At 43.5% G+C, this 22127-nt stretch overlaps 1 protein-coding gene across 12 annotated transcripts in view; it reads left to right on the top strand.

The window, feature by feature from the left end:
• PTPRS (protein tyrosine phosphatase receptor type S) overlaps positions 1–22127 on the top strand; it is a 540344-nt gene that overhangs the window by 340938 nt on the left and 177279 nt on the right. For 11 of the 12 annotated variants that reach the window (XM_082243959.1, XM_082243967.1, XM_082243958.1 and 8 more), the window contains one exon: positions 5155–5315. In XM_082243959.1, coding sequence (XP_082100085.1) covers positions 5155–5315 — 161 coding nt within the window. The remainder of the gene's footprint in view (positions 1–5154; positions 5316–22127) is intronic. The other variant, XM_082243960.1, reaches the window with a different exon arrangement.

Here is a 22127-nt window from a genome sequence, read left to right as displayed (position 1 = left end):
GTCAATCCAAGTTAATATGCTCCCTCAACGAATACCACTTGGTGATGCAGTAACACAGCACCTTATGGATTGGGGGCACAGTATAAGAAATCTTATTACTAACCCTCCAGGCTGCTAAGGTGCCCCCACAGCGGAATAATTAAACAAGACAACCTAAAAACAGTAAACTGTACTAACCTGGGTCCAACATTACCGAAAGGCATGGCTACTGGTCTGCTAGCTGGAGACCACCCACCGCAGAGTGCTGCCAGTGTCAGAGGTGACATGCTTGTAAAGGAGGCATGTGAATCCTAGAGTGAGGTCCTCGAAGTCCATACTCCTCCCAGAGGAAGGGTATCAGCAGGACCTCCCTCTAACGTATGTTCACTGTCAAGGTGCATTATAAAATGAAACAGCAGTTCGGCTGCTTCTCCAGCGGTCAGACCAGAGCCCTGTAAGAAAGAGTAACAATTACACTGAAAAACATTTATCATACCAGCAAAGCCCCACATAAACACACTTGTCCCAGGAAAGATTCGAAGAGCATAACATAAAGTCAATGCCTATAAAAAAGCATAGCATAAAGAAAGAAAACCTAAACAAAACCTGAGATCTAAAGGAACTCTCTTGATGATAATTTGCAGTAACACCTTCAGTAAGGTGAGCATAACGCTAACCTGTGGGGGGGGGAGATGGTGGAACTTCGAAAGTAGCTCACTGTAGAACACAAGGAATCCGCTCCATATCCACAATGTAAAGGAGAGGGCTTACTCAGCTAACAATAACAATAGAGTCATCGGTCAAATAGGGAGTTCGCCCATGACCCGCCGTCAAGAAGCTGTGGAGGGCTAATGAAAAAGTCACCTTTCCAGAAGACCGCTGAGGCTAGGTAAATTAGGAACCTAAGTCATGCAGTAAGTGGTGAAGTACCAAAGGCAAATATGCATGCGGGAAACAGACTTAAGCTTCATGATCATCCGGGTTCACACGGGCTGTCTGTTGGTGAGGGCAACATAATCTGGATCTTTGTTCTCACTGCAATTGCGTATGTTGAGCCCCCAGGGTTTTCCATGATCTAGGAAGAGCAGTCCAGTCCGCAACATCAATGGCCTGGCAATCCAGAAATAGGAATAGCTGCTGCAGCTGGGATGGATTGTACAGGGGGAAGGACCGATTTTCCTTTTTACCCCAAAAGACAAAGGTGATATTCCCAGGTATAGGTAGCTCCTGAGGAAGTATTAGTTCCAGTAGAGGTTTCGACAGACTCCGGTGATAGTGTATCATCATAGATCAGGGAAAAGCTGAGTCTGAGCTCCATCAATATCTAGTGGGCCTTTCTGCCAAGCTGCTCGCATGTTGGCTTCCTTTACTGTAAAAAAAGTGTACTCAGCACAGTACATCATGGGATGCCTCTTGTAATACATCTCTGGATACTGGAACTCAGTGTACCCGGTCAATTTAGATCACGGTGGATGGTGGGCCACTGTCAAGTCACGGTCAAAGTCATTTTCTCTGATGAATATCCTTTCTGATTGCAAAAACTTCCTCTGAGAGAAACTTTTCCCAACCACCCAAGAATAGGTTGGTGAGGAACAATGCTTTTTCCAGCATGATGGAGCACCTTGCCATAAGGCAAAAGTGATAACTAAGTGGTCCTATAAAGAACGTGTGGTCAATCCTCGAGGCAGGTGAACAAAACAAAACCCCACAAATTCTGACAAACTCCAAGCATTATTTATGTAAGAATGGGCTGCCATTAGTCAGGATGTGGCCCAGAAGTTGATTGACAGCATGCCAGGGCCAATTGCAGAGGTCTTGAAAAAGAAGGGTCAGCACTGCAAATATTCTTTGCATACACGTAATGCAAATATCAACAAAAGCCTTTGACACTTATGGATAAAAAGAAGGGGTGTGGAAGTTGGATGGATTTGAAGAGGTGCTGAGTCGTTTTAAACCCTCATCCCTTTAGCTAATGAAAAGCATACACATGGAAAGAATCCCCCTGATTGGGACTGTAACGGGTAACGACACAGGTAGGTATAGAAAAGAAAATAATTTATTTAAGTGTAGATAAAGTATACAAAAATTGGCAAAAGAGCAGATACTTTACGCAGTTGCACAATTGTGAAAATACATTAAAAATTAGGGCGACTCTTTTGAATGTTAGATCAAATGATCATTTTGACATGGAGGAACCTGAAGTGTGGTTTTGAAGACCCTACGCGTTTCGATGTCGCTCTTCTTCAGGGACCCCTTCAGGTTCCGCTATAAGTCGCTGATCACCGTCATTACTAGTAAAAAAACTTTGCAAAAACCAATCAATATATGCTTATTGGGATGTTTTTTTACAAAAAATATGTAGCAGAATACATATTGGCCTAAATTGACGAAGAAATTAAAAAAACATTTATTGGATATGTTTTATAGCAGAAAGTAAAAAATAGTTTTTTGTTTTTTTTTAATTGTATTTTTTTGTTTATAGCGCAAAAAAATAAAAACTGCAGAGGTGATCAAATACCACCAAAAGAAAGCTCTATTTGTGGGAAAAAAAGGACATACATATTATTTAGGCTCATTGTCGGATGACCATGCAATTGTCAGTTAAAATAACGCAGTGTCGTATCGCAAAAAAATTGCCTGGTCATGAAGGGGGGTAAACCATCTGGAGCTGAGGCAGCTAAGCTTTGACAAAAAAAAATTGGAAGTTTATTGGTTTCTTTGCAGAGCTGCACCAGATTTTGCACTCTCCAGTTTTAGTAAATCAACTCCTCAGTGTTTTTCTACACTTGAGGAAAAAGGGAAATTTTTTGAGGACAGTGAGGCACACATTGTGAACAGAAGACAACTGATTTGCAAGAGGTGTAGAGAAATCAGTCTACATCAGACTGAATCAACCCTTACTGAACAGGTTCGAAGGCCGCGGACACCAGGAGGTTTATTTACTAAAGCTGGAGAGTGCAAAATCAGGCAAATTATTTCATTAAAATCAATAAGCTTCCAGGTTTTTTTTTTTTTTCCAACACTTAATTGAACAATTATTTATAAATTCGATCAACGAGGGTCCGTTTGATATTGGTGGTCGCTGCTATTAAACTTTGCACCTGTTATACAGGACCAGGAAAGTGATATCCCTTGTTTACTTTGTATGACTGCCTGTAATGGGGGTCATCCAGTTCTGATAAGTGGCATGGGTGCTTGAATGTTGGTGAAGGAAGACACGGGATTATCTACTTCCACTTATTGTGGAAATTATAAGACGATTTGTTTGAAGATACTTGGTGGCTGTATCTGTGGACATTGCACTTCATGGACACTGCTCTTTTATTTGTTTGTATTTTAATTTTACAATTTTTATATTTAATTAAAAGTGACACTACACTTGTATAAGCACTTTTTAGACTTGCATATATGTTTTGGGAGCGCGGTTATTAAATTGTTTTCACCATTTATAGGCTGCTCCATATTTAGGATAGCAAGTTTTATCCAGTTTACGCAGGTTGGGGAATTATCCCATATTGTTTGCTTAATTGAACAAGCTGAGGTTAGAAGCTGATTGGCTACCATGCACAGCTTCACCAGATTCTGGGTGCGCCAGTTTTAGTAAATCTACACCCATCTGTCTTCCATATGTAGTGCTTTTTTAACATCTCTATCCCAGTATTTTGACAACGATTCACACCTCCAGCCATGTAAATGTAGTATGTACATGTAATAGGTATTAACGCTTTTCAAGCTTTTCTGACACCAAGGATTGGATTATATAATTAGTGCAGGGTGATTCCACAATTTTCCTACGTCTCATCCTGTCTTTAGACCTTAACATCTGACTTTTCACCGTAATTGGATCAAAGTGTTTGTGCTAACTTGATATTAATGCAGGGGTATTACTGAGGTGTGTGTGTATAAATACACATACAATATACAGACCTTGATTTTAGCTGGTGTGAGGAAGTTGTTGTTGCAAGAATTTCTTGCGCCAGTTTCTTTGATATAAGATCTGAACGGGAAATTAATTGGCTAAAATCGGCAGCTATTAGGACAGACCTGATGCATGGTTGGACTAGTATATTTGGCAAGCACCACCCTACCTTGAGCCCCCGCCTTCATTTTACTACATTCCTTTATGATGTGTTGTTTATTTTTAAAGTAACCTAAATAAATGAGTAACCTAAGTAACCTAGATAAATGTAAAGTTATGCACTTGGGGGCTAAGAATATGCATGCATCATACATACTAGGTGGAGTAGAACTGGGGGAATCCATAGCGGAGAAGGATCTGGGTGTTCTGGTAGATCATAAGCTTAATAATAGCATGCAATGCCAAGCTGCTGTTTCCAAAGCAAGCAAAGTCCTTTCTTGTAATAACAGAGGCATGGACTCCAGAGAGAGAGATATCATTTTGCCCCTGTACAGATCATTAGTAAGACCTCATCTGGAATTTGCATTTCACTTTTGGGCACCAGTTCTTAAAAAGGATATCGGGGAACTGGAGAAAGTGCAGAGAAGGGCAACCAAACTGATAAGAGGCATGGAGAACCTCAGCTATGAGAAAAGATTAGAGGAACTGAATTTATTCTCTCCTGAGAAGAGGAGATTAAGGGGGGTATGATCAACATGTATAAATACATAAGGGGTCCATATAGTGAACTTGGAGTTGTTCACTGTAAGGTCAGGACAGAGGACAAGGGGCACTCTTTATGTCTAGAGGAAAACAGATTTCGTCTCCAAATACGGAAAGGTTTCTTCACCGTAAGAGCTGTGAAAATGTGGAATAGACTCCCTCCAGAGGTGGTTCTGGCTAGCTCACTAAATTGCTTTTAAAAAGGCCTGAATTCTTTCCTGGGTGTACATAATATAAATGGGTACTAAAATTTTTTTTAGGTAAAGTTGATCCAGGAAATATCCGATTGCCTCTCCGGGGATCAGGAAGAATTTTTTTTCCCCTGCTGTAGCAAATTGGATCATGCTTTGCTGGGGTTTATTTTCGCCTTCCTCTGAATCAACAGCGGTTATAGGATTGTGTATATGGGATTGTATGGTTGGGTTTTCAATACTGTTTTTTTTTTCTGGTTGAACCGGATGGACTTGTGTCTTTTTTCAACCTGGCTAACTATGTAACCTGTTAATATATTAAGATTATAATGTGTGATTTGTATTGTACTTTTTTTCCTACAGAAGATATTTGCTGCTAGTCCATATTCTGATCCCATTCAAGTAGAAGATCCAGATCCTCAACCAATTACTGATGGTGAAGAAGGCCTGATATGGGTTATTGGACCAGTTTTAGCTGTTGTTTTCATTATCTGCATCGTGATTGCTATACTTCTCTACAAAAAGTAATTCATTTAAATGTTGTGGTAATTGTTGTAGGATATAACAAGTTATGTATGTGGTTGTCTTTGTTGCTAACATTTTTTTATTTTTCATTTATATTACACCATATTGCTTGCCTTCTGATCATTAAAATACTTTAGTACCTAAGTTAACCACTTCCGGATCCCCACTGCATATATACCACGGCAGGGTGGCCGAGCTGTGCAAAATCACGTATAGGTACGTGATTTTGTGCAGGGATTCTCGGGACGCTCACACGCCGCCGGAGCACCGCTCCCTCTGTGATTAGACACAGCGGGAGCCAATCAGCGGGAGAATGACAAAACGGCCGTCTGCCTATGTAAACAAGGCAGACGGCTGTTCTGTCACAGAGTAAGAGTGAGATCTTCTGTTTCAGCTGAGCTGAAACACAGATCTCTCTTTTTCTCTAGCACATCGATCCCCCATGCAGTTAGAAAGCATTCCTTAGGAGCACATCTAACCCCTTTATCACCCCTAGTGTTAACCCCTTCTCTGCCAGTGTCATTTATACAGTAACAGTGCATTTTTTTTAGCACTGATCACTATATTGGTGTTACTGGTCCTCAAAAAGTGTCACTTAGTGCCAGATTTACCTGCCGCAATGTCGCAGTCCCGCTAAAAATCGCTGATCGCTGCCCTTTTCTAGTAAAAACAATAAAAAGTCCATAAATCTATCCCATAGTTTGTAGACGCTATAACTTTTGCGCAAACCAATCAAAATACACTTATCAGGATTTTTTTTACCAAAAATATGTAGCAGAATACATATTGGCCTAAATTGAAGAAAAAAAATAATTTTATAATGTTTTATAGCGGAAAGTAAAAAATATTGTTTTTTTTTTTTTTTTCTTCAAAATTTTCGGTCTTTTTTTGTTTATAGCGCAAAAAAAAAAAAAACGCAGAGGTGATCAAATAGCACCAAAAGAAAGCTCTATTTGTAGGAATTTTATTTGGGTGCAGCAGTGCCGTATCGAAAAAATGGCCTGATCTTTAAAGAGGTAAAACCTTCTGGAGCTGAAGTGGATGAATAGCATTTGAATTATGAGTGTAAGAATTTTGGAGAACATGATGCATGTTTCAGACAATATAGTTCTCCGCCATTCTTTGATGAATATTCATGAATCACCAGAGTGTACAGGACCCTTCTGCTTTAGGTTCATGGTTGCTGAAGTAACCATGAACTTATAGCCTAAGGCTTCTTTCATGCGGTCCGGATCCGTGCTGCTCAGCGGGGGATCGATGAACAGATCCCCGCTGAGCAGGCAAGTGACAGCTCCCTCTCCACTCTGTGTGCGGAGAGGGAGGTGTCAGAGCCCTATGCATCTCTATGGGGGAATCGGATGAGAGCGGACTGCCTGTCCACTCTCATCCGATCCGATCCCCTAGACGGATGGAAAATAGGGTTTCCATCTGTCCGGATTTCATGGACAGGTTCGGATGCAGATGGCAGCGGGTGTCAGCGGACATGATATCCGCGGCCCCATAGGGATGCATGGAGGATCTGATCAGATCCACCTAAAAAACTGACAGGCCGATCTGATCGGATCGCTCATGTGAAAGAACCCTAAGAGAATGCAGTGGGCATAAGGGTCAGCCAGCTGCAGGTAGTTCTTTTCCGCCATACCCCTTATGTCTGTGGCAGTAAAGGGTTAAACCTAAAGCAAACTATGTACAGCATCCTTATGAGTAAAATACTTATTTTTACAGGTAACAATATTTATAGATTAGAAATTAAATTCTAGTCTAGCTTTTTACAGGCTTTAGAATAAATTTGATGTGTAGGTATATATATACATTTCAAAATTAATATTTTGTAAAAGCCCATTTGAACCTTTAGTTCATATCAGCTTAATATATTCCAGGTGCATCCATATGACAAGGCAAAAAAACCTATGTAGTGCATCTGAAATACATGACCTTTTATCCCTCCAAACAAGCTGCCAATACAGAAAAATAACAAATTATCTCTGTAGATCCTTTCCTGCTCTAATTAAATATCAAAAAGTGAAGCCGCCAGCACAAACTGAAAAAAGAAACATGAAAATAACTGAAACAAACTGCACTTTAGTACAGAAAAAAATAACTGTTGGAGTGTCAGAAATATAGTGTGCATCTTCCCTCCTCTTTGACATGACAACATAACTGAATTCCTAAAGAACATCATGTAGTCATTCCTCGCTTACCCATTTTTGTGTACAGGTATGTAGCACAGGAAGTTATTAACTCACAAGGTTTTTGGCAAAATCAACATTTAATTTTTGCAGATAACATATATATATATATATATACACTTTAAATGATACAGTATCATATATTTAGCAGACCAAAAGGAGGAAAATAGGATAAGTTTATTGTTAGGATTCTCATACACTTTTACAAAATGTGTTCAAAGTCTTCTTTTTTTTTTTTTTTTATATATATGTTAAGGATTTATGGAGTAGAAAATCCTGTTTCCCAGCCAGCATACTGTAGAGAAGAACCCTTGCTTTCTGTGATGAGGCAGTGGTCCTTCTACAGAAGTATGACATGCCCCTAGCTAATTTAAAACTATAACTGTCCAAATAACAGAGAGCATGCGTTTTTCTGTCTGTAGACCTTTAATGACTCAGCAGACATTGTGTCAGACCCCTACAGAGAGACCACTGCTTTCACACATAGAGCAGGGGTCCTTCTCTATAGTGCGTTGCCAGGAAACAGGCTTTTTTATAACGCCTCTTGCACACGATACTCTTGTTTGAGCATCTACTTTTTCAGACTTTTTTTTTGTATGTATATTGGCGCGAAAACCTTTTCTCACGTTCTTGTTCAGCACATTATGTAAATGGGCATTTCCTTTCCTTTCCTCATTTCCTTACATAAAGGCAAAGCTTTGACTCGGGTGTCACCTCTTCTGAAGAAAGAGTTTCCTATACTTAAAGCGGAGTTCCACCCAAAAGTGGAACTTCCGCTTTAGGTATGCTAACCCCCTGACATGCCACATTTGGCATGTCATTTTTTTTGGGGGGGAGAGGGTACCTAGTTTTGACAGGTACCCGCTCCCACTTCCGCTCGGAGCGCAACGGCGCCCTGAACGGAAGTTCTCCTCTCCCCCTCCCTCCCTGCAATCTTCTGGGACACGTCAGAGGTCCCAGAAGATTGCCGGCCAATCAAGACGCGCAGCGCGACTCGCGCATGAGCAGTGGGTACCCGGCTGTGAAGCCGCAAACTGTCACAGCCGGGTGCCCACAGCAGTGATGCCGGCGCCCGAGGGAGAGGATCGAGGCTTCGGGCGGCCGCATCGCTGGACCGTTGGACAGGTGAGTGAAATGGCTGGAACTCCGCTTTAATAATTTCTCTGCCTTTTTAAGACTTTTGAAAGCATCTTTGATGTGCCTGGCAGAAAGTCTGCGTGGAATCTAGTATCCTGAACTTATATCAGGGTAAACCTATGGTTGAGTCCTATGCTATTGAATTCGCACGTTGGCGGCAGAGACCTCCTAGGGTGATAACGCCCTAAAGGCTTCCTTCTGCAGGGGTCTTGCTGAATGCATTAACCTTCCTAGCAGTATTCCCGAGCGTGACTCGGGGTTAGATTTTAGAGCCAAAAGCGGTAACCCCGAGCCACACTCGGGGTAGCGCTAGGAAGATCGCTGGATCCTGGTAGAGGTTTTACTTACCTTTTCTCCGGGATCCAGCGAAGTATGCGGGCGGTATGCGGCGGCGTTGCTTCCTCCCAATCGTCTGCGAGCCCCGGTTTCCGTCTCCGGCGACGTGACGTTCGCAGGGGGGTGGAAACGGCGGCAAATTCAAATGTAAAACACACTGATACCATTCAAAATAAAAAAAACTCACATTACATTGCCCCCCAGTGCCCTTTCCTGCAGTTTTACTGTACTTTTTATGTAAATATATATATATATACATATATACACACATATATATATATATATATATATATATATATATATATATATATATATATATATATACGTATATACATAATTCTTGTGAATGAGCAGCCCAAACCAGCTGTATACATTTAATATATATATATATATATATATATACATATATATATATATATATATATATATATATATATATATATATATATATATATGTGTATATGTATAATATATGTATACATATATATATATATATATATATAATAAATGTATACAGTTGGTTTGGGCTGCTCATTCACAAGAATTACATGGAAAATAATGGTACCGCTTTCAGCACCTAAAATCCAAAAGAATCATACCGCCAGGGAGGTTAAGGATGAATTTACCTATCGAGAGATCCCTGAGTGGACCTCTGGAGGGTTTTATTAATCTTTGTATCCTGGTAGATGCTCGTTTCTCTGAACGTCAAGCAGAGAGGGAGCGCAATAGACAGTATATTCCTCGCAGAGCGGATCACCATCCCCTTCCACAGCCTGCGCTTGTTCTCTCTGTTCCTCCTCCCATCTCTTCTGTAGAAGAACCCATGGGCATAGGTGTGGTGCGGTCGTCCAGTGATGAACAAAGTAAATACAGGCCCCTTTGGCCTCTGCCTCTATTGTTGGAAGCAAGGATATTTTCTGCGTGCTTGTCCTGTTCGGCTGGAAAACTGCCAGGCTTAATGGGTAATCAGTTTTGAATGCTCCTCAAGAGAGGCTAATAATTCCTAGCTCCCTATCCTGGGCAGACCACCATGGCCTTTATTGATTCTGGTGCTGGCGGTGTGTTCCTTGACGCAGCACTGGCTAAAAAACTAAAAATTCCTATCTTTCCTAAGAAATTTCCACTTGGTGTAACCACTCTCAGTGGTAGTTCTCTGGGCAGCAGGCTTATTACCCACAAATCCATACCATTCTTTGTCCAATTGGGTGCAATGCATCAAGAAGTCTTAACGTTTGACATCATTTCATCCACGAGACACCCAGTAATTCTTGGGTTCCCGTGTCTATGTGAGCACAACCCATCTTTTGACTGGTCCACAGGTCAAATGTCCGCCTGGAGTACCTCCTGTCTTGCTAACTGTCTCTGTAAGGTAGTACATAATAATGTTTCCATTCATGAGGTGTCGTCGGACGCTGTAGTACCCTTCGCTGAGTTTGCCGATGTGTTTTCTGAGGGGCTTTTACCACATCGCCTATGACTGTGCTATTGATCTGCTTACATGGTCTCCTATACCTAGGGGGAAGACATATCCTCTAGACAAAGGTTATGGAGGAATACATTTAGGACAGTCTTAGGAAAGTATTTTTTCGGCCTTCTACCTCTCCAGTGGGGGCAGGCTTCTTCTTCGCGGAGTAGAAAGACAGTGGACTCAGACCCTGTATCGACTTCAGAGCCCTCTATCATATTACGATTAAGAATGGGTATCCTCTTCCTCTTATTACCGAACTGTTCGACCATGTTCAAGGATCTGAGATCTTTTCCAAATTGGATCTTCGCTCTGCATACAATCTGATTAGAATAAATGCAAGAGATGAGTGGAAGACTGCCATTAACACCAGAAGGGGCCACTATGAGTGCCTTGTTATGCCGTTTGGACTTTGTAATGCCCCCACCGTGTTCTAAGAGTTTGTGAACTACATATTCAGAGACCTTCTCGACTTATTCTTTGTCGTCTATTTAGACTATATACTAATCCACTCCAAGGACCTATGGCTCCATCGTAGTCATATACGCACGGTTCTTCTACGTCTCAGAACGCACAAGTTGTACACCAAACTATCCAGATGCTCCTTCGAAAAGATAGAAATACCTTTCTTAGGATGCATAATCTCGTCTATGGGTTTTCAAATGGATTCCAAGAAGCTTGATGCCATTTTTCAATGGCCCAGAAGGCCTTGAAGGAGATCCAACGTTTCATTGGCTTCTGTAACTACTATCGGAAGTTCATTAAAAACTTTTCCAAAATCTTGGCTCCATCTCAACCTTCACTAAGAAAGGAGCTAACTGTTCTCTGTGGCCTCCAGAAGCTATGGAAGCCTTTGGCCGCCTCAGATCTGCCTTCTGCTCTGCACCCGTTCTTCTTCATCCGCAACCTTCAGCCCAACCTATCTTGGAAATTGATGACCCTGAAATAGGCACCGGAGCGATATTATCACAACGAGACCACACTACCAACAATTTACACCCAGTCATCTTTTCCAAGAAGTTTTCTTTAATCAAACAAAATTGTAACGTTGGGAATTGTGAGCTTTTGACCATCAAACTGGCATTCTCTGAGTGGAGACATTTGTTAGAAGGTACTGAACTTCCGATTGTAGTTCAGACCCTGATTATAAGAACTTGACTTACCTAGATGAATGAGCAAAGGTCAGAGCGCTTATGGAAAAAATAAATGTGTATATATAGATGGGGCTGCTGCTGACAAAATAAGGTGTGGTGCCTTTGGATTGAATAAGTGAAAAGGTCAGCGCTGCTCCTCTCTTTGTTTAAATGATATGTCCTGGATCATATATGAAAAAAGTGCTAAGTGCAACTTAAAATGAATGTGCAAAACAATCTGCATTAATATGTGTCAACATATAAGAAATATCATCAAGTGCTAGTGCTATTGCATAATCAAATTAATAACAAAACAATAAAAAGCCAATAAATAACAAATATAATCTTTAATTGATGAAATTCATTGTGCAAAAAAGTCATTCAAGCGGAGTTCCGCTTGAACTATGTCGATTTTGGGCTATAGCAAGCGGATGGCCCAAAATCGACATAGTCGATTTTGGGCCATCCGCTTGCTATAGGTCACCTGAAACAGAAATGGATAATTACGATTTTTTTTTTTTTTTACTTACGTTTTAATTGCAGAAAAATATACTCACCTTTCTTCCACTTCCTCCCTCTGCGGCCGCGGCCCGCGCCGTCACTGCCGCTTTGTAATGATTCCTGGGAGCTGAACATCATCGCTCCCAGGAATCAATGCGCCTGCATCCCCAGGAATCAATGCGCCTGCATCGGCCCCGACGTCAGTTCCGGTTCAGGCACGTCATACCTTGCTAAACAGCTTCTGGGCATGCCCAGAAGCTGTGCAGGGATGACACTGCAGCCCCGGAAGTGACGGCGGGGCTGGCGCAGTGCATCGTGGGACCGAAGAGGACGCAGAAGAGGATAGCGCTGGCTTCAGCTGCCCACACCTGAGATGGCAACGCTGGAGAAGAAATTTTAAAAGTGAGTATTTCTTCTTGCAGGTAAGTGCGAACCAGGACAGATCAGAGGCTATCCATTGTGGAATGTACTAGCCCTGACTGTCCCGTTGGTATTTTCATTGAAATTTTTTTTTTGTGGCCGGAACTCCGCTTTAAATAATAAAGTTCATTGTGCAAATAAGTGCTTCAGTGCTGTTGTACACAAAGTGCTCCGGTGCTTCTGTTCAAAAAGAGCCAGTGCTCCCCTTAGGTGACCCCACACACCAGAAAAATGAATGTAGTCAGCTTGGAATAATTTCCTTGGGGTTGCTGATTTCACTTTGCCAGATAACAACAGGAATGCTGGATGACTCACTCTCTTATAATCCTGCAGCATTCCTGTTGTTATCTGGCAAAGTGAAATCAAAGTGAAATCAGCAACCCCGATTCCAGGCTGACTACATTCAGGTTTCTGGTGAGTGGGGTAACCTAAGGGGAGCACTGGCACTTTTTGAACAGAAGCACCGGAGCACTTTGTGTACAACAGCACTGAAGCACTTATTTGCACAATGAACTTTATTATTTAATGTCTTTTTTGCACAATGAATTTCATCAATTAAGGATTATATTTGTTATTTATTGGCTTTTTATTGTTTTGTTATTGATTTGATTATGCAATAGCACTAGCACTTAATGATATTTCTTATATGTTGACACATATTAATGCAGATTGTTTTGCACATTCATTTTAAGTTGCACTTAGCACTTTTGTTCATATTTGACTTACCTAGAGAAAGCCCAAAGATTGAATACCAGGCAAACCTGCTGGGCTCTGTTCTTCACTCGGTTTAACTTCGTTGTGACTTACATCCCGGGTACCAAGAACACCAAGGCAGACGCTCTATCTCGGCAATTCCCTTGCAAAATGCTTCAAGGTTCTCCAGTTCATATAGTCCCTCCTGAATGAATCATCGCACTACTGGACACCAGCCTGCAAAGGAATCTGTTGGCGACACAGTCTTGTGTCCCTACTAATCTTTTGATTCCGCCTAGTACTTTATATGTTCCTCCAGAACTACGTAGGGAAGTCTTGCAATGGGCCCATGGACAAAGGATTTCCAGGCACCCGGGGGTAAACAAGCCCTTTTACACATTAAACCCCTAGTCTAGTGGCCCACCCTAAACAAGGATGTTATAGCCTTTGTAAAGCTTGTAAGGTTTGTGAAACCATCGAAACCCCTCGATTTGCTCCCCAAAGTCTACTACTTCCGTTGCCTGTCCCTCGTGCTCCCTGGACACATATCAGTATGGACTACATCATAGACTTGCCTGCCTCCTAAAGGGAATACGGTCTTCTTGGTGGTAGTAGTAGACTGGTTTTCGAAACTGGCACATTTCATTCCTCTACAGACCTTACCTTTGGCTCCTAGTTTGGCCCTATCTTTTATTGACAACATCATTCGTTTACAGGGGATCCCTGTCGATATCATTAGCGACAGAAGCCCCCAATTTATATCGTCTTTCTGGAGAGCCATTTGCAAGCATCTCCCTCTCCTCTTGATATAACCCCCAATCTAATGGCCAGACTGAGAGGGTTAATCAAGATTTAGAAACCTATCTGAGGGGCTATGTTAATGTGGAACAGGATAACTGGAGTGAAATGTTGTCCCTAGCTGAATTAGCGCACAACTCACAGTGGCACTCTTCTATTAAATGCACCCCTTTTCAAGCCGCTTTTGGTTATCAGCCCAAGGTCTTGCCCTTTCAATCTACTCTGATAGATGTACCAGCGGCTGCCCACATGGTAGCCAAGTTAACTAAACACTGGAAAGACATGAGGAAGGTAAAACTTTGTTACGTTCATAGGTACCAGGGGTACACAGATCGTCACAGGCAACCCACAGCTCGTTTTTGTCTCAGCCAACTGGTGTGGTTGTCTACCAAGAACGTCAAGCTGCATCTGCCCTTTCCCAAATTGGGCCCTAAATACATAGGTCCCTTCCGCATACTCCGTCAGGTTAACCCTGTGGCCTATAAACTTTGTGTACCCTCACGCTTACGTATACCCAATAAGTTTCCGTACCCTTGTTGAAACCTTTTTTCAAAAATAGGTTTTCTCTACCCTCTAGACACCGTCCTCCTGTCTCGGTTGATGGCCATCAAGAGTATGGGATTAGTAAAAATTTTTATTCCAGGCATAGGGGTAGGCAGTTACAATATCTAGTGGACTGGAAGGGCTACTCGATTGCTGAAAGGACTTGGGTCCCCGCTCGTGATATTCATGCTTCGCAGCTTGTTAAGTGTTTTCACGATAAACATCCCTCCAACCCCAAGTAGCCCTGGGGGCTTCTTTGTGTGGGGGGTACTGTCACGCCTTGGCCGGGAGTCGATCTGGTGATCAGGTGTGTTCTGGGTCATCTCCCTGCTGCCTGAGCCACTGGGTGATTCCAGTTCTGTGCAAGCTTCTCATTATCCAGCAGAGCATGCCAGCTGTTGTCTGTTACCTGTTCCTATGACCCATAAATACCCTCTTCCACTTCCTGCTGGCGCCTTAGTATAGGTTTTGCTTCCTGCTTGTCTGCTGTTTATGGTTTATGTCTTGTTGCTGACCTTGGCTTACCCTGACTACTTTTCGGATCACCCCCTTGGATTGTACCGACTCTGGTTATCGAACACGGCTCGCTCTTGACCTCTCTTCAGATCACCCCCTTGGATTGTACCGACTCTGGTTAACGAACTCGGCTCGCTCTGGGCCACTCTTCTGGACTTCGCTTCCTTGGGGTCTGGCTCCTGACCTACTCCTAACCGTGAGCCCTTTTCTTGTTTGTTGTTCCCTGAGTTTACTGGTTGCACTTTCATTTGAGGTCCCGATATTTTGGCTGCAAGACCCTATCCGCTTCTCCACCTGATACTGGGATAACAAGACTACTGGTCAGGAAACCGGAGGACCGGTTGGCGTCTCTGGCAGGCCTAACAATTGACAGGACGTTTGCTACTGCGAATTCCATACCCTTGCAGCCTTGTGTTTCTCCGCTAGGTATTGAGGCGATTCATGGCAGACCCCTGCAACTGGCACAGGTTACCCATGAGACTGTTCTGGTTGATATGGCAATGGGGGCTGTTCACAGGCAGTCAGCCTGTTTCCAAGTTATTTCGCCCCCACACTACTCTCTGTTGTTTTGGTGTACCCTTAGCTTTAGAAACACAATCCGACCTTTGTTTGGCAGTCCGTTGAGATCCTCTCTTGGTCTCCACAGTTTGGCGCTGTTTGTATCCATGGACCCGTTAAGGTAGTTTGTACCTCCTTGGATTCAGTGTTGCCTACTGAATATCGTGAGTATCAAGATGTATTTGACAAGGTGTATGCTGGTACTCTTCCCTCTCATCGTCCATGCGATTGTGCCATAGACTTGCAACCTGGTTCCATTCCCCCTCCTGGCAGGGTTTATACTATCTCGGTTGCGGAGAATAAGGCCATGGAGGAGTACGTTGCTGATGCGCTTGCCCGGTAGCACATTCGCATGGCCACGTCTCCAGTGGGTCCGGGTTTTTTCTTTGTAAAGAAAAAGGGGGTGAGTTGAGACCTTGTATTGATTATAGGGGCCTCAATCGCATCATGATCAAGAATGCATACTCGATTCCGTTGATTACTGAATTATTCGATTGCCTCAAGGGAGCAACGGTCTTTACCAAGCTAGACCTAAGGGCCGCATATAACCTCGTAAAGGATCAAGGAGGGTGACGAGTGGTAGACCGCATTTAATTTCCAAAAAACGGTCACTACGAATCTCTGGTGATGCCCTTTTGGCTTGTACAATGCGCCCGTTGTCTTCCAGGAGTTCATCAATGATGTCTTTTGTGATATGTTGCAGCAATGCATAGTAGTCTATTTGGACAACATCTTGATTTACTCAGACTCCATTGAATCACACTACCTAGATGTCAGACGGGTACTGCAATGGTTACGTGAGAATTGGCTTTTCTGTAAGCTTGAGAAATGTGAATTCCACCTGTCTCAGGTTGCCTTCTTGGGCTACATCATTTCTGCTGAAGGGTTCTCCATGGACCCTCAGAAGGTTTCAACTGTTCTACAATGACCTTGCCCCAGTGGTCTCTGTTCCATTCAGCGTTTCCTTGGGTTTGCCAACTACTATCGGGAATTTATCAGGAACTTTTCCTCTTTGGCCATACCTATCTCAGATCTGACCAAGAAGGGCAGCGAATTCCCACATTTGGACACCTTCTGCCATCCAAGCTTTCACTTTCGGCTCCCATACTTTCTCATCCCAATCCTGGTTTGCCCTTTGTCCTAGAAGTGGATGCATCTGAGATGGGAGCAGGCACCCTCCTGTCCCAGTGTCGGACACCTGATAGACCCTTACGTCCTTGTGGATTCTACTCCAAGAAGCTGTCTCCAGCTGAATGCAATTACAAGATTGGAGACAGAGAGCTCTTGGCCATTATCCTTGCTCTCAAAGAGTGGAGACACTTGGTCGAAAGGTTCTGTGGTTCCAGTTCTCATTCTCACCGATCATAAGAATCTGACATTTCTCTCGGATGCCAAGAGGCTCACTTCCTATCAGGCCAGATGGACCTTATTCTTGTCTCATTTTACCTTTTTTCCCCGCTACAAGAATGTTAAGGGTGATGCCTTGTCTCGCCAATATTCTGAGTTTTCCAGGGAGGACTGGACACCGGTCATACTTTTGGATCATATCCTGGCTGCCATCCGCACCAACTTAACTCTCCTCTTGGGGAACAGATCTTGGCTGCCTAAACTGATGCTCTCACAGAGAGGGGTTGCGCATTAATTAGACTGTTGCGCACGTACCACAATTCCAAGACTGCCGGTCATCCTGGTAAGAACCAGATGTCCTGGGCTATTTCCCATCAGTTTTAATAGCCATCTCTCCACACTGATGTTGCTGTGTATCTGGCTGCTTGTTCAGGCTGTGACCAGAACAAATCTCGGCACCTTCCCTTGGGCCTACTGCATCCCATTTCCAATAGGGAGCAACCCTGGTCTCACCTGACCATAGATTTTATTATGGAGCTTCCCGTGTCTCGAGGTTACATGATTATCCTCATGGTTGTCCACCAGTTCTCCCTGATGTGTCACAGTTTAGGCGGCTGCCTACCGCTCAGGAGCTTGCCTCTGTGTTTGCCAGGGAGCTCTTCCGTTTACACGGTTTGCCTAAGGAGATTGTCTCGAACCGTGGAAGCCAGTTTGTCTCCAGGTTCTGGCACACCTTTTTCTCCCAGTTGGGCATTCGACTCTCCTTCTCCTCGACCTTCCAGTAGCAGTCCAATGGTGCCGCTAAGCATTCCAATTTAGCTATGGAGCAATTTTTCTGCTGCTATATCTCTGACCATCAGGACAATTGAGTTGATCTGCTACCCTGAACAGAGTTTGCCAGTAAGTCTGCCATCAACTCGTCTTCAGGGAATGTCTCATTCATGGCCAATTATGGATTCCAACCTGCTGTGTTGCCCGAGTCATTCTCGCCCCAGGACATTCCAGCTGTGGAGTATCATCTTTGTGCCCTCCATTCCTATTGGGTGCAGATTCAAGAGTCTTTATGGGTCTCTGCACAGTGTCAGAAGCTGAGACATTTATCTGCTGCTTTGTACCAGGTGGGGGAGAGGGTGTGGTTTTCGACCCATAATCTCAACCTCAGGGTGCCCGCTCCAAAACTGGCACCCTTGTTTTGTTGGGCCTTTTCACATCCTCTGTAAGGTGAACCCGGTGGCCTATGCCCTGGCATGCATATGGCCCCTGGCATGCGTATCTCCAATGTCTTTCAGGTACCACTTTTGAAGCCACTGGTTTGCAATCGCTATACTTCTTTACTTCCTCCCCCTCATCCCTTTCCTGTGGGCAATCATGAGGAGTATGAGGCTAGCAGCATCTTGGATTCTTGTCTGTTCCGAGGTCAGGTTCAATACCTGGTGCACTGGAAGGGTTATGGTCCTGAGAAGTGCTCCTGGGTTCCCTCTGTTGATGTTCATGCTCCTGCCCTTCTCCACGCTTTCCATGCTCACTTTCCTCAGAAATTTTTTTTTGCTCTGCAGAGGAGGAGCCATTGAGGGGGGGGGGGGTACTGTCAAGGTCTTACCTTGCCCTCCTATTGGCTGCCATCTTGGACATGTGCAGACCGCTGGCTCTTTTAAACTCTGATTGCATCATCACTTGCCTGCTGCCTGGGTGTCGCACAGTGATGATACTGCATACCTGACTATATCAATCACCTGATGGGTTGCAGACCTTGCCCTTGTGTTTGTGCTCCAAGGTGCATCTATGCTAGCAGTCTTCTGTTCTCCGTGTTCCTCCGTGTATGACCTGGCTTGGCTGACGACTCTCCTGGCTCTCGACCCCACATGGGCAGATGACCCAGCATCGGTAAACCACCCGCTTCTGGACTCGACCCCGGCTTGGATGATTACCTGCTTCTGAACTTGACCCCAGCTTGTTCGTGCTCTAAATTTCTCACTCTTGCTGTGCGTTTATTGTTGTTTGCTCCAATAAACTGCTTTATTTTACCTGCATTCCTGTGTGGTCTGGTTTCCTGGCACCCTGACAATATTGAAGGCAAATATATATATATATATATATATATACATATATATATAGAAGGTGACCCTGAACACCAGATACTAGGGAGTCTCTGTACCCCACGTGGCATTTTGTATGGTAAACACCATTAATTTAAAGGAGAGGAAGAAGAAAAAGAAAGAGAGGGTTGCGCAAAATGAAAAAAGACAATAAAGAGGACAAGTAAGAGAGTAAAAAATGGGAGAGAAGAGTGGATAAAAAAGAAAAGGGGAGGGGTAAAGGGAAGAGAAAGAGGGCAGAAGGGAGGGATTGGGAAGGGATCCAGTCATATCATCATTCCCTCAGGAGCAGTGGACCCACGGGTACAATCCCTGGTTTAGGGGATTTAATTCAGCAAATCCTTGTACTCCTCACAGTAGACAAATTTGTGCCAGGGCTCCATTTTTAAACTCGGGTGGCCAAAAACATTTTTAAAAATTTTTTTATTGCCTTTTTATTTTTCCGTTACAGCTTTCAGAGTTTGTAAAAGACCCCTAAACCATATATTTTCTGAAAGCACATAACCAGTAGAATAAAAAAAAAGGTGCTACTGATTTTAAAGTCCATGCAATATTTGCACAAATGTTTATCAAATTGCTATTTTCACAAAAAAAAAAAAAAAAACTAGAATCCCTATTTGCACACATACACATGGCATAACTTACAAAACTCTTGCTAATTTCCTACTAAGGCCTCGTTCACATGGTGTATATTGAAGCGTACATCCACGGAGCGCTGTGTTTTTTTGTTTTTTTTTAAACTGCTTTTTTATTATTATTTATTTTATCACATGAACAGCACGACAATACAGCAATATATTGACATTGCATAGAATTATTGAATTGTACAGGTTATCTACAGGATATCACAAGGGTCCATTATAGATAAAGGATAACACATATACACGGAGCGCTGTGTTTACCTGCACGGGGATACACAAGTGTTCAGTGCATCCCTGTGCAGGCAATACTATTCATGCCAGTTGGGACGCAGCGGCTGCAAAGACAGTTCTGACATCCATGCGGGTATAGGTGCATGCCCCCAAATGCAGACAGTGTGAGTTAATTGACACGCACCCACATGGATGTCAAGTTGGGAACAGTGGCTGTGTCCATGCGGCCGCTGCATCCCGGTTGATATGAATGGGACTGCCTCCACAGGAATGCACAGAATACCTGTGAAGCTGCTGTGTCCCAAATGACGTCATTGGGACAGCCTGCATGGTGATGTAGAGAACATCTCTGCATCCCTGTGCAGCTAAACATAGCCTCACTGTAGTATGACCGGCATGAACAAAGCCTTAGGGTTTGTTTACACTTGCAGTTGGGGGGGGGGGGGGGTAGCAAAAATATGCATGGTTGAACTGCATTTCTGCCGCCTGCCAACCACTCTCTATAAGCTGCAATAGGCAGCAGAGGGGGGTGTTTAAATGCCATGCCCGCAATGCTGCACGCTTGTACCACAGTTGACCTGACTTGTAGCGATACCGCCTTCATAATGCTACACATTCAAGTCTGAGGAAACACCGCCAAGGCTCCACAACTGCGCATATGTCTGCAAAAATGGGGTTAAAACAAGTAGTGAGGAGGCATCCGAATGCGGATCATTTTTTTTTCCAATTTTATTATTTATATATATATCATTTTTGTTTCTTTTGGTGGGGGGGCTTTGAAGAGACACCAGGAGTCTGAATAGACCCCTAATGCTGCTTTTTTGAGACAGAGAGAGTCTCTTTCTCTGCAACCTGGGCTGCACTGTAATGAATGAGACAGGAGTCTTAATAGAGACTCCTATTCATTCACAAACGGACACAGAGTAAACTCAGTTCAGTTCCGATTACTTTGTTCATTCAGGAACATCCTGACACACTCCATTCACCGATCTTCTAGGGAGCAGCTGCAGCCGGCGGTAGGGGGCAGAGGGAAAGCTGGCTAGCAGAGCTCCATATAGGGGCTGCCGGGGATCGTTGAGTGAGGGGGGGCACTCAAGGGGGGTCCCAACACTCAGGATTTGTAAAAGTTTAAATGCAATTGCCAGCAGGAGAGGCAGCGGTGGGGAGCCGGCAATAGCATTGAATCCACAAAGATCTGTGCTGGCGGGGGGAGAGGGGGGGCGGTCGCTGATGTTGGGGGGTTAGAATTGGTGCAGGGAGGACTAATCGGTGCGGTGGTGAAGGCAGAGGATAGTAGGGGTGGGGGGGGGGGGCGTAGGCATTTTTGGCTGTGCAGGAGGGGAGGAAGCAAGGGGTGAGAGGCAGATTGAAGGCACCGCAGGCAGTTGGAAGGAGTGTAATTTTAGGTAAATAGCTCTAATCAGCAGCTTGTTAGCCGCTAATCAGAGCTATTGTTTCGTTCAGCAGAGTCTGCTGAACATTTCTGCTATATGTATATATGTTCATGGTCAGTGAAGTGACCATGAGCTTATAGCAGAGGAGGAATGTAGGTCCGTGTGGCGTACAGACCTGGGCAGCTGGAAGCAGTGCTGTAGGCCTGTAAGAACCTGGCAGGAAAAGGGTTAAAAAAGCAGCGGATTAATGGTCCCAATACAAGACCTAAAAACATAAGTACTGTGAAACTAATGTGCTAATAAACCTTGGTTGATTCACAATGATCGCAAACAACAATAAAATATAAGTGCTAGCAATCATAAACTATATGTGCTCAAATCATAATTAACTTGTGGCAATATTATAAGTGAAAATCCATAAATACCACAATTCATGTGCGAATATTAGTGACAATGTCCCCAGAAGACGATATAACACTAGATATAAAGAACCAGGTGTATTGCACAGGTGTCCCCTAATGTAGCAAATGCTCTTAGTGGAAACATGGGATCTCAAAAATAAAATAAAAAGATCTAAGAACGCATGGCTGACATACAGCTTTGACAGCCTGTAGTTTTCAGCAACCCCAGATTGAGCTCACCAATACATGTAAACAAGGGCACATCCCATAGTGTTGTCATTTTGAATAAAAATGTAGGATTTATTAAAAAGCCACTCACATATACATAAAAACACAGGAAAGCCAACAGAAGAAAATACAAGATGGCCGTTGCAGTATTTCCGATGCATGTGACTTCACCAAGCCCCGCCCA

This window comes from Pelophylax lessonae (assembly GCF_965119305.1).
Source record: "Pelophylax lessonae genome assembly, chromosome: 1".
In the NCBI taxonomy this organism is placed as follows: Eukaryota; Metazoa; Chordata; class Amphibia; order Anura; family Ranidae; genus Pelophylax; species Pelophylax lessonae.
This window is presented reverse-complemented; position numbering and strand designations above follow the sequence as displayed.